Source organism: Rana temporaria, chromosome 2 (assembly GCF_905171775.1).
Source record: "Rana temporaria chromosome 2, aRanTem1.1, whole genome shotgun sequence".
NCBI lineage: Eukaryota > Metazoa > Chordata > Amphibia > Anura > Ranidae > Rana > Rana temporaria.
In genome coordinates this window covers 63,076,780-63,094,697 of record NC_053490.1, presented here as the reverse complement: position 1 = coordinate 63,094,697, position 17,918 = coordinate 63,076,780, and the positions used below count along the sequence as shown (strand labels likewise).

General features: G+C 43.1%; 1 protein-coding gene across 1 annotated transcript in view; it reads right to left on the bottom strand.

The window, feature by feature from the left end:
* Nucleotides 1–2,453: 2,453 nt before the first annotated feature.
* Nucleotides 2,454–17,918, bottom strand: part of LOC120929076 — a 33,533-nt gene continuing 18,068 nt past the window's right edge. Inside the window, exons 2-5 of the mRNA XM_040340271.1 lie at nt 8,519–8,624; nt 8,331–8,437; nt 4,865–5,037; nt 2,454–2,911 (exon numbers count right to left, since the gene is read on the bottom strand). Coding sequence (XP_040196205.1) covers nt 2,636–2,911; nt 4,865–5,037; nt 8,331–8,437; nt 8,519–8,624 — 662 coding nt within the window. The 3' untranslated portion in view covers nt 2,454–2,635. The remainder of the gene's footprint in view (nt 2,912–4,864; nt 5,038–8,330; nt 8,438–8,518; nt 8,625–17,918) is intronic.

Sequence of the window (17,918 nt, the reverse complement as noted above, 5' to 3'; positions counted from 1 at the left end):
AAAAGGGAGCGAAAGGAAAACAATTGAGAGCAAGAAAGACAGTTAGAGGGAAAGATGGGGGGGAAATACAAGGAATTAGGATAGAGAGATAAAAGGGAAATAAAGGAGAACAAAGAGAAAGAGTGGTACATCTTAAAATGTACCATAAGGGGTTTTAATACTGTACAAGTGGAAGGCACTCAGGGAGTACTAAATGTCCGCGGGTTAGAGGCACAAATGACTTGCCTTGGGTGCTTTCAACCCACGCTATGAAAATAATTTTACTATTAGGGGTCCCCACAACTTGGGAAATTTTATCAAGGGGTCACAGCACTAGAAGGTTGCGAACCACTGGTTTAGAGGAAGATGAGAGACACCAGACCCAACAATGCAGATGAGCTGAAGACCGCTATCAAAGCAATCCGGGCTTCCATAACACCTCAGCAGTGCCACAGGCTGATCACCTCCATGCCACATTGATGCAGTAATTCAAGCAAAAGGAGCCCCAATCGAGTATTGAGTGTATACTGTACTGTACATGCACATACATGCCAGCATTTCTGTATTAAAAATCCTTTTTTTAGTTGGTCTTATGTAATGTTCTAATTTTCTGAAATACTGAATGTTGGGTTTTCACTAGCTGTAAGCCATAATCATCAAATTCAAAAGAAAGAAATGCTTGAAATACATCACTGTGTTTAACACATTGATATAAAATATATGAGTTTCACTTTTTAAATTGAATTACTGAAAGCAATTTACTTTTCGATATTCAAATTTTATGAGATGCACCTGCATATGCAGTGATCTCTTTATATCAATATGTTCCTCAAAAAGTCCCTGGCTACTACCATAATTGATTGTATAAACTTCTGGAGGAACCCTGGTGTTTCACAGAACCCTAGCTGAGAATGGCAGTACGAGTATCAATACAGTATAGATTACATCCAGCAGTGATTTGTAAACTAAGCTGAATAATAATCATTATGGTTCTGCAATGCAGGCAAGTTTGGCTACATATTTACATATTTAAAAGTTAGATGTTGAACAGCATTTAAAGTGGTTGTAAAGTCTTAATTTTTATGTTTTTACTCCAATGTATTCTATGCATTAAGGTAAAAAACCTTCTGTGCTGCACATGTTCCCCCAGGACCCACCATTCCACCCTGTACTTACCTGAGCCCGATCCTGACCCAGCGATGTGCATTAAAAGCAGTGGTATTCCATGCTCTGTCCCTCCTCACTGTGGAGATTGATCATAGCGGAAGCCATTTGCTCCAGATTCTGTCTGTGTCAATGGATGCAGACAAGGTGGCTTGGGAGTAAGCCTTCACAAGTGCCCCATAGGAAGCGACTTCCTATAGGGACACTCGCTGAAGAGGAGGAGCCAGGAGTGTATATTGATTGGTTTGCACAAAAGTTATAACGTCTACAAACTATTGCAAAGATTTAATGGCATTTTTTATTATTTATTTATTTTTTACTAGTAATGGCGGTGATCTGCGATTTTTAGTGGTACTGTGATGGACAGATCGGCCACTTGACACATTTTTGGGACCATTGACATTTATACATCAATCAGTGCTATAAATATGCACTGATTACTGTGTTAATGTCAGGGGTAGGGAAGGGGTTAACACTAGGGGGCGATCAAGGGGTTAAATTTGTGTTCCCTAGATGTGTTCTAACTGTATGGGGATAGGACTGACTGGGGGAGGAGACATATTGTTGTTCCTACTTAGTAGGAACAAATAATATTTCTCCTCTCCCCTGACAGAACAGGGATTTGTGTTTACACACACCCATGCTGACTAAATGCTCCAATCGCTGTCTCGGATCCTCACTGGATAGATTGATGGCAGCAGAAGCCATTGGCTCCCGCTGCTCTCAATCAAATCCAGTGAGGCGAGGGCGGGGCTGAGTCCTGCTGTCTGTCAATGGACGCAGCAGCAAGACTCAGGAGTGCCCCATGGAAATCGGCTCTCCATGGGGGCACTCGCCAAAGAGGAGGGGCCAGGAGTGCCACCAGGGGGACCCCTGAAAAGGAGGATTGGGGCCACTATGTTCAAAACCCATGCACAGCGCAGGTAAGTATAAGATGTGTTATTGGAAAAAAAAAACCTTTACAATCACTTTAGGTAAATTTCAACGTAAAAGACAAATTTCGTTCCATGTATCCGCACTATGGCTCTACAGAAGTCGATCTATCGATCAACCTCTGTCTGTACACTGATCCAATTCAACTTGTGGGAGCCCAAGAATCGGAACAGCCTGGGGAGCACAGGACAATTAATGCACCACTTTGCGTGCTGCACTGGTATGGACTCACGCACATTAGGCATCGTTTTTTTCCCATGACATGAATAACGGTCGTGTGTACGCGGCATTAGACTCTGATAGGCTGCTGGCAACAGAGCCAAGGAGGTTATTGAATCTTTGAGTCCTGTATTTGTTATACTTTATTTAACATTATCTTTTTTTTTTTTACGAAATAACAACAAATTATAATAAAATTTCTTGTAGTCAGGTTATGTAACCAAAGGGCGGTATGTGTAGATAGCAGAGGTCATATAAAAAGTACCTCTAACACAAAGCAGATGTATAAAATGTCTATAAAATGTCTATACAGGTACATTACGGTATATATTGCAGAGGCTCAGAGTTTAAATGGCCAGAGCACAGGTGTTTGCTGGATGTAGCTCTTATATGCTGGGTCTTCTCCCCATTTTTTCAGACCTTGTTTTTCTAGAATGGGAATACCACTGACATAATTGAGCAGGAACCACACAAATATTGGGGATATGATGCTCAGGTACTGGTAACCCCTCAGCACTGAAGAAGAAGCTAGGAAGAGGCCACTCCACTGTAAGATCTCTCCAAGGTAGTTTGGGTGACGACTGTATGCCCAGAGACCACTCTGAATAAATTTTCCCTGCATAAGAAAACAACAGTCCATCACAATAATGTCCTTCAAAGTCAGATGATTAGACAATAAGCAGTAACATAACTCAATATGGATGTAGGCAAGATTGTTCCTGCTGCCCCCAAATACCGGCTAAATTCCAATCACCTGGGCCGACTTAACAAACTGATAAGCTTTATTGTAAGCTTTACCGAATTCCAGGGACACACTTTTCCTGTTCTCAATACTATAGCTCTGCTCCAAATAGGCTGTTATGCGATTGCTCAGCTCCTGCACACTCTGCCAAATGAACAATCAGAGAAAGAAGGTAAAGTGCAAAACTATCGATTTGGAACAAAGTCCACCTGACGCTATCTTTCCTCCTCATTTGTCGCCCATTTTGGTCGGATCTATATACTTGTATATTTAATGCACTACTAATCCTTCTAAAAGTGTTTCCCAGAGCTAAACCTTTCATCCCATTTCTAAATTGCTGCATTTGTAAATCCCAAAAGCCAATATAAAGGAATAGTAGTGACAAAAAAGCACTTGTGGGCTAAACCAATACTTTTTTTTGTACAATTCTCCTTTAACACATGGCAGGGAGGTGTGTCCTATACCTAACACTTTTGCTAATAGGTGTCCCTCATTCTCATTTAAGAAAGTTGTGAGGTATTGGTTTTTCTCCTTTTTTTCAGACTGGGTAATGAACCATTTAGATATGTATTGTTGTATGTCCATTGGGTCCATAGCCCTTCACTTTTTGTCTTGGCAGGAGTTCTCCTCACTTTTTATGCCAGTGACGACCATCATCAGGACAGGAACCAAAATAGCACAATTCCCCACATAAAATTCAAAGAATGATAAAAAAAAAAAAAAAAAAAAACCTGTCTGAGGGAGGGGGAGGGAGTATTTTTAAGAATAGTTAGGGTTATCCCAGAATTCTACTTTAACTGCTTGCCGACCAGCCGCCGCAGTTATACGGCGGCAGGTCGGCTCTACTGGGCGAGAGCACTTAGCTATACGTCACCTCGCCCAGCAGCCAATAGGGGCATGCGCGTGCCGCCGGAGTCGTAAACCCCCCACTAGACCCCGACTCCCGTGCGCGTGCCGGGCGTGATCGCCGCCAGGCACCCGCGATTGCTCGTTACAGAGCGGGGACCGGGAGCTGTTTGTGTAAACACACAGCTCCCGGTCCTGTCAGGGGAGCAATGACTGACCGTCTGTTCATACAATGTATAAACAGCGATCAGTCATTTCCCCTAGTGTTAGAACACACCCAGGGAACATACTTAACCCCTTCCCTGCCCCCTAGTGTTAACCCCTTCCCTGCCAGTGGCATTTTTATAGTAATCTTATGTATTTTTATATCACTGATAACTATAAAAATGCCAATGGTCCCAAAAACGTGTCAGAAGTGTCCGCCATAATGTCGCAGTACCGAAAAAAAAAAAACGCTGATCGCCGCCATTACTAGTAAAAAAAAATATTAATAAAAATGCCATAAAACTACCCCCTATTTATAAACGCTATAACTTTTGCGCAAACCAATCAATGAACGCTTATTACGATTTTTTTCTTACGAAAAATATGTAGAAGAATACGTATCGGCCTAAACTGAGGAAAAAAAATGTTTTTTATATATTTTTGGGGGATATTTATTACAGCAAAAAGTAAAAAATATTAATTTTCTTCAAAATTGACGCTCTATTTTTGTTTATAGCGCAAAAAACTAAAAACCGCAGAGGTGATCAAATACCACCAAAAGAAAGCTCTATTTGTGGGAAAAAAAGGACGCCAATTTTTTTTGGGAGCCACGTCGCACGACCGCGCAATTGTCAGTTAAAGCGACGCAGTGCCCAATCGCAAAAAGTGCTCTGGTCTTTGACCAGCAATATGGTCCGGGGGTTAAGTGGTTAAAGACACACTCATTGCTTGTTTTATTTCCCTATACAGGAGCCAGTAAAATAATGAGATACTTACAGTATTGTCAGGGTCGCTCTTAAAACTCCATTTCTGTTGGTCAGCAATGGCCTGAACCAGGAAACCAACTGCCCACAAGATCCAACCACAATAGTCAACCAATCCCAGAGGCTTGTTTCTTTTCTCAAGGTTTAACATTAAAGATGGAAGCAATGTGACAAATATCCAGATACCTGAGCAAAGACATATCAGAAAGTCTAATAGGTTACAAATATCCCATTTGTAATCATTTACAGTGCCTTGAAAAAGTATTCATACCCCTTGAAATGTTCCACATTTTGTCATGTTACAACCAAAAACGTAAATATATTTTATGTGATAGACCAACACAAAGTGGCACATAATTGTGAAGTGGAACAAAAATGAGAAATGGTTTGACATTTTTTTTACAAATAAATATGTGAAAAGTGTGGAATGCATTTGTATTCAGCCCCCCGGAGTCAATACATTGTAGAATCACCTTTCACTGCAATTACAGTCTTCCGATGGACTTTTTTTTCATCGGAAAAAACGATCGTGTGTGGGCCCCATCTGACTTTTTCCCATAGGTGTAAAAAAATAGAACATGTTTTAAATTTTTCTGATGGAAAAAAAACAGATAGGAAATTCCGATCGTCTGTGTGGAACTCCATCGGAGAAAAATCCATGCATGCTCGGAAGCATTGAACTTCATTTTTTTTTGGCTCATCGTAGTGTTTTACGTCACGGGGTTTTGGATGGTCAGAATTTAGTCTGATAGTGTGTAGGCAAGACTGATGAAAGTCAGCTTCATCGGAATTCCGACGGAAAATTCAATCGGATTTTATTCCATCGGAAAGCTGATCGTGTGTACGCGGCATTAGTGCTCTGGATTGAGACAAGCATATACTATGGGATATGCTTTCTTTATATTTTATGTCTGAGATTTACAACCATTTTAAAAAGGTACAAAATACCCCAGTGACTTTCTTTGTCCACGTGCATCCAAATCCTTACCCACTGCCCCTGATCTCCGCCACCAGTTCTGGGCACAGAACGTCACTTCCCTGAACTTATGGGTAGACGAGGGCATGCCCCATGTATGTTACATGCATGTGTAAGAAGGGGACAGCATAGGCACAGGGAAGAGGGTGGAGCAAGAAATCATTTAATCCCCAGCTAGCTTTTCTTTGGGGTCAAATATGTGCCAGTGAGAACAGACATGTAAAGCGGTCTCCATAGGTCCTTGTACAGGGATGGAAGCCTCATGGAGAGGACCTCAAGGCTGCAACCTGGAAAGGGACCAATTTCAGAGGAGGGAAAGAGCAAGCTAAAAAGAAAAGCAAATACATTAGCATTTACCATAGGGCATATGGGGTAAATGCTATTGTTTGCAGTAATATATCAATTTGTTAGGGTTTAGTAACGCGTTACCGCCTAAAATTTTTTTTAGTAAAAGCCAGCAGCTACAAATACTGCAGCTACTGACTTGTAATACATGGACACTTACCTGTCCAGGGCGCCCGCGATGTCGGCAGCCGAAGCCGGTCAGTCGCTCGGTTCTCGGCTGCCCCGCCGCTAACCCTCTGAGAGGGAATCAGGAAGTGAAGCATTGCGGCTTCACTTCCTGGTTCCCTACGGTGCATGCGCATCCTCACTGGTCCCTGCTGTCTTCTGGGACCTGTGTGTTTCCTAGAAGACAGCGGGTGAGGACAGTGTAGGCACAGGAAGTGGCGTAGGTTACCGCAGTGATCTATGCCAGGAAGTGGGAGCAAATACCTGTATTACACAGATATCCTTACCCCTGAAAGGTGCCACATGTGACACCGGAGGGGGGGGGGGAGGATTCCAAAAAGTGGAAGTTCCATTTTTGGGTGGAACTCCATTTTAAGTTCTTTCCTAGGCCATTTTATTACTTTATAAAAAAAACACTGGGGCAAATGAGAGTGGTTCTCCAAATCGACCAGATTACTTTCCCAATTTCTTCAGTGTAAGATGATTGGCTGCTTTGTGCTCAATTTAGCTCCAGCTTCCATAAGCCATTTCCTGTATTCTCTCTTCCAGACCCCAATCATTTGGAGATATACAGAGCTATACCAAAACCCTATAAGCCGAGACTGTCTTCTGACGAATCACAATTTGCATCCACATGACTGGTTTTCTTCCCTCTCATTAGGCAGGAACACAGATAGCACTGGTCTGTATATCTTGTCTCTATAATAATTAAAAATGTTTGGAAGAAAAGATCCCAAGTGCTGCACAGGGCCGATCCTAGGCAGGGTGCACAGGGTGCATTGCACCCAGGCGCCTGCAGATGTGGGGGCTCCAAAGTGCCAGAGTTCTCCCCTCCCTCCTTCTCTCCTTGTTTGTGTCCGTCCAGAACTAGAGTTCTGAGCATAGGTGTGTGTCCATCCAGAACTGATGTGTGAGCATAGGGCAGCCCGTCCAGCCTGGTAGTGCTCGGGGGAGGGGCCGCTCCTCTTCCTGACACGAGGGTTCTAGTTTTTAGTGGCTGCTGAGTGCTGATGTGCAGGAATGAATTCCTCACACTGGGAGTCTTGGATCCCACTCTGTCTCCACCAACTCCAGTTGGAATGCCTCACCCTCCCATCTCTATCTGCTCTAGATGTTTTATAGTATGATAGATTGCATAGGACACACAGCCCTTGCCCATTCCTGCGCCTCAGTAGTCCATCTACAGATGTGATGTAAAATGAGATGTACCAAGAGCTCTTTCACACTGACAGTGTGGGGGTGTCGGCAGTAATGCGCCGCAAGTTTTATAGAAATATTTCTGCACCCAGGCGCCTGTGACCCTAGGATCGGCCCTGGTGCTGCACATCCAGCAAAGCTCAACAGTGTCTATAGTAAAAGCAGCCTCAGGCCAGGCTCCTTCGATGCGTTTTGCCACATATACAGAGCTTAGTGATGGAGGTGGAGATTCCATTAAGTAGGGGACAATAAATACATCACCGGCTGCTGCTGTAATCAAATAAACAATGGATATCAGGTGGACAACCACTGTGCTTGCTGCATATGTACATACTCTGACGCAGTTTTGGGGAAGAATATGTCAGACACATATACCATGCATTTTTAAACTCACTGGTTGTCCACCCGATATCCACCGTTTCCCTTAAATGCAGCAGCAGCCGATGATGCATTTATTCTCCACTGCTTCATGGAAACTCCACCCCCATGACCAAGCTCCATGGCTGGGTTGAAACTCCTCAGGGGCATGGCCTGGACTGAGCCTGGCCTCTTTACTATAGACACTGTTGGGCTTTGCTGGATGTGCGGCAGGATTTTCCTCCTATATGTTTACACAGTGAGCCGTGGTGAGCTCTCTACCCCAGCTGGCACTTTTTAGCGGGAGTCACCGGATCTGGACAGATAAGAAATCTGGAGTGGCACCCCCAATCTATGATTTTGGTTCGCAGTTAAAATACCTAGAAGACCCCGCTATGGGAAATAAGACAAAGAGAGGCCATTCACTTTCAGCACTCACCTTGTAGTGTCCAGTAAACCAGAAATGTTCCTGGATTATCTCGTACTTTATTGAATCTCCTATCATGACCATCTCTGAGGATTCTTAGAAACAAAAATGTCCCGAGGCTGAAACAACATTTTTTTTTAAAGTTAATAAATACAATCACTTCCAACACAAGGACATCAATCTTGAAAATAGACACCTACCGTATTCCCCATACTGTGATTAACCCAGTCTGAATCTTCTGGCGTAAATAACTTGTCCCTGACCATCGCAGGCTGAGATGTGACAAAAGAATAAAAGTTCCACTTCCTGTTGAAAATCAGCACCAAAAAACATTAGATTTTGAAAAAAAAAAAAAACATTACAACTTACAATAGCACTAAAGAACCAATATCTAGTTTTATTTTTTTTTCTCTGAATAAAATATCGATCAATACACTTTTTCTGCCAGTGTGTTTCTGTCCTGCCTGATTGTTTTGTGTTATCCTATTTTGTATTTGGGGAAAGAAGAAAGCAGAGAAAAAAAAAAAGCTTTTTACCGACTTTTTCGGATACAACACATAACTGCCGTGCATTAATTCTAGGCTTCCCTGCAGATATTACAATGTGATTATCTAGAATATACAGGATTCTTTCATTCCTAGTTGTGTAGGTTTCCCACTAGCAGACCTCCCATTGTAAGGCCAGAGTCACAATTGTACATATGCATTTTCATGTGTTTTTCATGCACTCCCATTGAAGTCTACGGGCTCAAAAACAGAGAAAACTGCCTGCACCTTTTTTTTTAAAGGAGTAAATGCCCCTTTAGATAATAATGGGATTCCTCTTGTCGTGCGCGGTCATGCGACAGCCAAAGCACAACAAGTTACACATGTTAATGGGGACTTAAAGAATAACCCCTTCCTGCTCTATCCTAAACCCTCTAACCCACATCTTCAACCTCTCCCTCTCCCCAGCACCTTTCCCTCCCCGCTCAGACATGCACTGGTGATCCCCATACTTAAAAAACCCTCACTGGACCCCACATGTTTGACTAACTAACGTCCCATCTTCCTTCTTCCATTTGCCTCCAAGCCTCTTGAATGCCTATACCATAACCATATTGCAACCAAGTTGCTACCTTACCAACAACCTTCTCGATCCTCTACAGCAGGGGTAGGCAACCTTTTGAGCACAGTGTGCCGAAAAATGTTTTCAATGAATTTGAGTGTGCCGATTTTATAACAATAAAATATCAACTTCACACTTTCAATCACAAAAAGGATTTGTTATAAAGTAAATGATGTAAACTACTTAACATCCTGCACTCTCACGCCTCAGATCAGCCCCAATTCATGCACCTTCACACCTTGTCCCCCCTGCAAATCTGTTTCACCACTGTACCCCCTACACTGTAACCCTCTGCACATCTGCCCCACCACTGTACTAGCCTGCAAATCTGCTCCATCACTGTAACCCTCTGCACATCTGCCACACCACTGTAACCCTCTGCACATCTGCCCCACCACTGTACCCTCCTGCACATCTGCCCCACCACTGTACTAGCCTGCAAATCTGCTCCATCACTGTAACCCTCTGCACATCTGCCACACCACTGTAACCCTCTGCACATCTGCCCCACCACTGTACCCTCCTGCACATCTGCCCCACCACTGTACCCTCCTGCACATCTGCCACACCACTGTAACCCTCTGCACATCTGCCACACCACTGTAACCCTCTGCACATTTGCCACACCACTGTAACCCTCTGCACATCTGCCACACCACTGTAACCCTCTGCACATCTGCCCCACCACTGTAACCCTCTGCACATCTGCCCCACCACTGTACTAGCCTGCACATCTGCTCCATCACTGTAACCCTCTGCACATCTGCCCCACCACTGTACTAGCCTGCACATCCCCCCCCCACTGTAACCCTCCTGCACATCTGCCCCACCACTGTACCCTCCTGCACATCTGCCACACCACTGTAACCCTCTGCACATCTGCCACACCACTGTAACCCTCTGCACATTTGCCACACCACTGTAACCCTCTGCACATCTGCCACACCACTGTAACCCTCTGCACATCTGCCCCACCACTGTAACCCTCTGCACATCTGCCCCACCACTGTACTAGCCTGCACATCTGCTCCATCACTGTAACCCTCTGCACATCTGCCCCACCACTGTACTAGCCTGCACACCCCCCCCCCACTGTAACCCTCCTGCACATCTGCCCCACCACTGTACCCTCCTGCACATCTGCCCCACCACTGTACCCTCCTGCACATCTGCCCCACCACTGTAACCCTCTGCACATCTGCCCCACCACTGTACCCTCCTGCACATCTGCCCCACCACTGTAACCCTCTGCACATCTGCTCCACCACTGTACCCTCCTGCACATCTGCCCCCCTACTGTAACCCTCTGCACATCTGCCCCACCACTGTAACCTTAGTGCAGTCCTCCTTCACTTAACTCATCCTTCCATTTTGCTTTTAAATGTCCTTATTTCTTCTGAGAAATTCTCACTTCCTGTTCTTCTGTCTGTAACTCCACACATACTGGCCCAGATTCTCGTAGATCGGCGTATCTTTGTGCGGGCGTAACGTATCCTATTTACGTTACGCCTCCGCAACTTAGACGGGCAAGTGCAGTATTCTCAAAGCACTTGCTCCGTAAGTTGCGGCGGCGTAGCGCAAATAGGCCGGCGTAAGCCCGCCTAATTCAAATTTGGAAGATGTGGGCGTGTGTTATGTAAATGTTGTGTGACCCCACGTAAATGACGCTTTTTAACGCTGTCCGTGGACATATCCCAGTGTGCATTGCTCCAAAGTACGCCGCAAGGACATATTGGTTTCGACGTGAACGTAAATGACGTCCAGCCCCATTCACGGACGACTTACGCAAACAACGTAAATTTTTCAAAATTCGACGAGGGAACGACGTCCATACTTAACATTGGTACGCCGCATATACGCCTCATAGCAGGGGTAACTTTACGCTGGGAAAAGCCTAACGTAAACGGCGTATCTGTACTGTGTCGGCCGGGCGTACGTTCGTGAATTCGCGTATCTAGCTGATTTACATATTTCTAGGCGTAAATCAGCGTACACGCCCCTAGCGGCCAGCGTAAATATGCAGTTAAGATCCGACGGCGTAAGAGACGCCGGTCGGATCTAATACAAATCTATGCGTTACTTATTCTAGGAATCAGGCGCATAGATACGACGGCTCAGACTCAGAGATACGACGGCGTATCTGGAGATACGCCGTCGTATCTCCTTTGAGAATCTGGGCCACTGTGTGTAGTTACAGACAGAAGAACAGGAAGTGAGGATTTCTCAGAATAAATAAGGACATTTAAAAGCAAAATGGAAGGATGAGGTAAGTGAAGGAGGACTGCACTAAGGTAAAGGAAGATATTTAGGGAAAAAAAATAATTTCCTTTACAACCCCTTTAAGGTGAAAAAACACGTACCTTTATAACTTCTTTAAGCTATGGGCGATAGCCATTGGGCAGACTCATTACACGTGTTTATTTGCGACTGTCACCAGATTGTAACTTTTTACGTTGTTCATTGTGACATCTGCAAAACTGTCAATAAACACATTTTCAACTCTAAATCCTCTCCTGATGGAGGACTAAACAGCCATATTAGAAGTCTGTGATCTGCCATCTATTGGCATCCTTAGGGTGCATTAATGCCTATGGGCCAGGACATTAAATTGTAGGCATGTAGCTAATTACACATTCTGTGTAAGACATATGGCATACCTGCTACCTGCCCTATGTGTAATAGATTTGATAGGTCTGGGTGGACTGCAGCAGGGCAAACACAAGACTGCAAGTTTGACTTTTAATTTAAGAATACAATGGATTTGCTAATAAAGCCCCAGGGTTTGCAACGTGTCTCCCAGCCTACTTCCTAATTAATTACCAGAATTTAAACATACGAAAAAAAAGATTGCTTGTTAAAATTTTGTTTGGCAAATGGGTGCAGTTTAGAGTATTCCAGCTTTTCCTCCTGATAGTGATGCAGACAAACCTGTCATGTTCAGTGATTGATGGAACGCCGTTCAGTGTCACCGACTATACATTTTACCAGTACTGTATTAGCAATGGGTCATCAGAGATAGATCTGTCCATCTGTTAATCAATGAACCACATTCAACATGATGGCGTTTGTCAGAAATTCATGGTTATAAGCAAGCAAGACTTCTCACAAATCTCCGCAGAATCATAGAACTCAATCATCAGGAGATAAGTACAATTAAAAGACCAATTATGTTTTACACAATTACACTTTCATTTAACTATGCTAAGTATTTGTAATTATACATTCAGAGGCAGGTTTCCTGTATAGGGAATAATCACAATTAGAAGAAAAGAAGTACACTGTCCGCCAGACATACATCTACAAGTTTTTAGTGACTTTTATCATTACATTTAGAGCGGCACGATTCTGGCCAAAATGAGAATCACAATTTTTTTGCTTAGAATGAAGATCACGATTCTCTTGGCGTAAAATCTTTTACATTTATACAACAAAAAAAAAAAAATGGGCTAACTTTACTGGCTAGTTTTTTTTTTAAATTCATTAAAGTAATATTTTCCAAAAAAATTGCATTTAAAAAAGACTGCTGCACAAATACAGTGCAACATAAAATATTGCAACAACCGTCATTTTATTCTCTAGGCGGGTCTCTACTAAAAACATTATATAATGTTTGGGGGTTCTAAGTAATTTTCTAGCAAAAAAAAAATAATGATTTTAACTTGAAAAGAGCTGTCAGAAAAAGGTTTGGGGCCAGATCCAGAGAGAATTACATCCGCACAGCGTATCAGAGATACGCTACGCCCCCGTACCTTACCTGGCGGAATTTCGAATCCTCAACGATTTTGCGCCGTAAGTTACGGCGGCGTAGTGTATTTCTGGCGGTGGAATTCAAATCGGTGATTAGGGGGCGTGATTCATTTAAATGAAGCGCGTCCCCGCGCCGAATGAACTACGCATGCGTCGTCCCGAAATTTCCCGCCGTGCATTGCGCTAAATGACGCTAGGAGGTAATTTTTTTAACTTAGACGTGACTTACATCCATCCCTATTCACGGACGACTTACGTAAAAAAAATAAAAATTTCAAATTTCGACGCGGGAACGACGGCCATACTTTACATGGCAAGTCTATCTATACGCCTCAAAATACCAGATTTAACTATATGCCGGAAAAAGCCGACTACAGACGACGTTAGAAAATGCGACGACCGCTTGTACGTTCGTGGATCGTCGTAAATCGCTAATTTGCATACCCGACGCGGAAAACGACGCAAACTCCACCCAGCGGGCGCCGAAGTATTGCATCTAAGATCCGAAGGCGTACGAAGCTGTACGCCTGTCGAATCTTACCCAGATGCCGTCGTATCTTGGTTTGAGGATTCAAACTAAAGATACGACGCGGGAAATTTGAAGCTACGCCGGCGTATCAGTAGATACACCGGCGTACTTGCTCTGTGGATCTGCCCCTTGGTGTTTAAGTGGTTAAACGTTCCCTACTCTACATACAGAAGTCAATGTGATACAATGTTTAGACTTTACTTTCCACTGATAAAGAATGTTTTCAAAACTTAGCAGATTGCCCAGACTTTGACTTTTAGCTGAGAGCAGACAGGAAATTCTTTGCATACCAAAGTGCAGAGAGAAAATTATTTTCATGTCAAAGATCATGAAACCCTGTGTCAAGAATCGCAACGGGAAAAAGATTGCGATAACGATTCTTGACGATTAATCGTGCAGCTCTAATTACATTTATTTATTTTATACACGTTCATAAAGAAAATTCCACTACAGAGACAGAGCTTATAAACCATTTACATCTAACGGGAAGGAGATCAGTGTATAGAATGTGTGCATCTAATTTAGTAAGGTGGGTCTATCTGCAATTTTACACACACACTTTGTCAACATTTCTGTATTTTAAAACTACTGCACATATACAGACATCCCAACCTGCAAAAACTCATTCCAGGGAGGTGACGCGCCCGCAACTCCACCCCCATGACAAAATATTTTGGTAGCTTTTTTTTATTTTAACCTCTTGACCACCGCCCCATGTCAAAAAGACGTCCTCCTTTTTAAAGTTGAATATCTCGATAACGGCAGCAGCTGCTGCCATAACCGAGACATTCATCTTTTCAGGGGGCGGTGGTGTACACGATAACGGCGGTCTCCGCGGCGGATTCGCCGCGAGATCGCCGTTATCGGTGGCGGGAGAGGGCCCCCCCCCCATCCCGCCGCTCTCCCGCGCCCTCCGCCGCTTACCGGAGCCGTCGGTAGCGGCGGAGGGGATCGGATGTGTCCGGCAGCTGAGCGGGGACGGGACTGAAGGAGAAATCTCCTTCACCCGTCCTCATAGCTCTGCTGGGCGGAAGTGACGTCAAAACGTCAGTCCCGCCCAGCCTCTTAAAGAAACATTTTTTTTTTTGTCATTTGAAAAAATTACTTTTTTTTTTTTATTTATTTTTTTGCATTTAAGTCTAATTATGAGATCTGAGGTCTTTTTGACCCCAGATCTCATATTTAAGAGGACCTGTCATGCTTTTTTCTATTACAAGGGATGTTTACATTCCTTGTAATAGGAATAAAAGTGATCAATTTTTTTTTTTTTTTTCAGTGTAAAAAATTATAAAACTAAATAAAAATAAATAAGAAAACCCAAAAAAAAATTTTTAAAGCGCCCCGTCCCGACGAGCTCGCGCGCAGAAGCAAACGCATACGCAAGTAGCGCCCGCATATGAAAACGGTATTCAAACCACACAAGTGAGGTATCGCCGCGATCGTTAGAGTGAGAGCAATAATTATAGCCCTAGACCTACTCTGCAACTCAAAAAATGCAACCTGTAGAATTTTTTAAACGTCGCCTATCGAGATTTTTAAGGGTAAAAGTTTGACGCCATGCCACGAGCGGGCGCAATTTTTAAGCGTGACATGTTGGGTATCATTTTACTCGGCGTAACATTATCTTTCACAATATATAAAAAAATTGGGCAAAATGTATTGTTGTCTTATTTTTTAATTCAAAAAAGTGATTTTTATCCAAAAAAAGTGCGCTTGTAAGACCGCTGCGCAAATACGGTGTGACAAAAAGTATTGCAATGACTGCCATTTTATTCCCTAGGATGTCTGCTAAAAAAAAATATATAATGTTTGGGGGTTCTGATTAATTTTCTAGCAAAAAAATTGTGATTTTCACATGAAGGAGAGAAGTGCCAGAATTTACCTGGTGGGCAAGTGGTTAATAGATTTTTTTACAATTCAATTTGTTTAACCACTTAAGGACCTTGCCTGTTTTTCAGACTCTGGGCCAGATTCAGGTACATTTGCGGCGGTCTAACGTATCCCATTTACGTTACACCGCCGCAAGTTTTCAGCGCAAGTGCTTGATTCACAAAGCACTTGCCTGTAAACTTGCGGTGGCGTAGCGTAAATGCGTCCGGCGCAAGCCCGCCTAATTCAAATGGGACGTTTATCATTTAAATTAGGCGCGTTCCCGCGCCGAACATACTGCGCATGCTCCGTTTTGAAATTTCCCGCCGTGCTTTGCGCGAAATGACGTCGCACCGACGTAATCTTTTGAACAGCGACGTGTGTTACGTCCATTCCTATTCACGGACGACTTTCGCAAATAAATAAATAAATTGACGCTGGAACGACGGCCATACTTTAACATGGGCAGTCTAAATATAAGCCATGAAATAGCAGCCATAACTATCCGCCGGGAAAAGCCGACTAGCGACGACATAAGAGAATGCGACGAACGCGCGTACCTTCGTGGATCGCCGTAAAAAGCTAATTAGCATACCCGACGCGGAAAGCGACGCGAACTCCACCCAGTGGGCGCCGAAGTATTTCACCTACGATCCGAAGGCGTACGAAGCCGTACGCCTGTCGGATCGAAGCCTAAAGCCGTTGTATCTTGGTTTGAGAATTCAAACTAAAGATACGACGCGGCAAATTTGAAAATACGCTGGAGTATCAGTAGTTACGCCGGCGTATTTCTACTGTGAATCTGGCCCTCTGTGTTTACAAATTTAAAACATTATATATATATTTTTTTTTTTTAAACACCCTGGAGAATAAAATGGCGGTCATTGCAATACTTTTTGTCACACCGTATTTGCGCAGCGGTCTTACAAGCTCAAATTTTTTGGAGAAAAATAAAAAAATAAGACAACAGTAAAGTTAGCCCAATTTTTTTTTTATATTGTGAAAGATAATGTTACGCCGAGTAAAATGATACCCAACATGTCACGTTTCAAAATTGCGCCCGCTCGTGGAATAGCGTCAAACTTTTACCCTTAAAAATCTCCATAGGTGACGTTTAAAAAATTCTATAGGTTGCATCTTTTGAAGTTACAGAGGGGGTCTAGGGCTAGAATTATTGCTCTCGCTCTAACGATTGCGGCGATACCTCACTTGTGCCGTTTGAACACTGTTTTCATATGCGGGCGCTACTCAAGTATGCGTTCGGTTCTTCGTGCGAGCTCGTCGGGACAGGGCTCTTTAAAAGTTTATTTTACTTGATTTTATTTATTTTTACACTGTTTAAAAAAAAAAAAAAATGTGTCACTTTTATTCCTATTACAAGAAATGTAAACATCCCTTGTAATAGAAAAAAGGAATGACAGGTCCTCTTAAATATGAGATCCGGGGTCAAAAAGACCTCACATCTCATATTTACACTAAAATTCTTGGTTGTGGCAGCAGCTGCTGCCGATACCGAGATATTCATCTTTAAAATGATGATGTATATGTACGTGAGCTGGTCCTTAACCACTTAAGACCCGGACCATTATGTAGGTTAAGGACCTTGCCCCTTTTTGCGATTCGGCACTGCGTCGCTTTAAATGACAATTGCGCGGTCATGCGACGTGGCTCCCAAAAAAATTGGCGACCTTTTTTTCCCACAAATAGAGCTTTCTTTTGGTGGTATTTGATTACCTCTGCGGTTTTTAATTTTTGCGCTATAAACAAAAATAGAGCGACAATTTTGAAAAAAATTCAATATTTTTTAATGTTCGCTAGAATAAATATCCCCCAAAAAGATATAATAAAAACGTTTTCTTCTACCTATTTTTGGTATAAAAAAAAAAAAAATTGCAATAAGCGTTTATCGATTGGTTTGCACAAAATTTATAGCGTTTACAAAATAGTTTTGTTGCATTTAATATTTTTTTTTTTACTACTAATGGCGGCGATCAGCGATTTTTTTTGTGACTGTGACATTATGGCAGACACTTCCAAAAATGTGTCATAATTGTCCGGACCCTTGTCATTCTCACAGCAAAAAGTGCTATAAAAATGCATTGTTTACTGTGAAAATTACAATTGCAGTTTGGGAGTTAACCACTAGGGGGCGCTGAAGGGGTTAAGTGTGACCTCATGTATTTCTAACTGTAGGGGGGCGGGGCTGGACGTGTGATGTCATTGATCGTCTTTCCCTATATCAGGGAACAGACGATCAAAGACACTGCCACTGTGAAGATAGGGGAAGGTGTGTTCTTCAGCTCTTGTGACCGATCGCGGGACACTGGCGGCGATCGGGACCGCGGGTG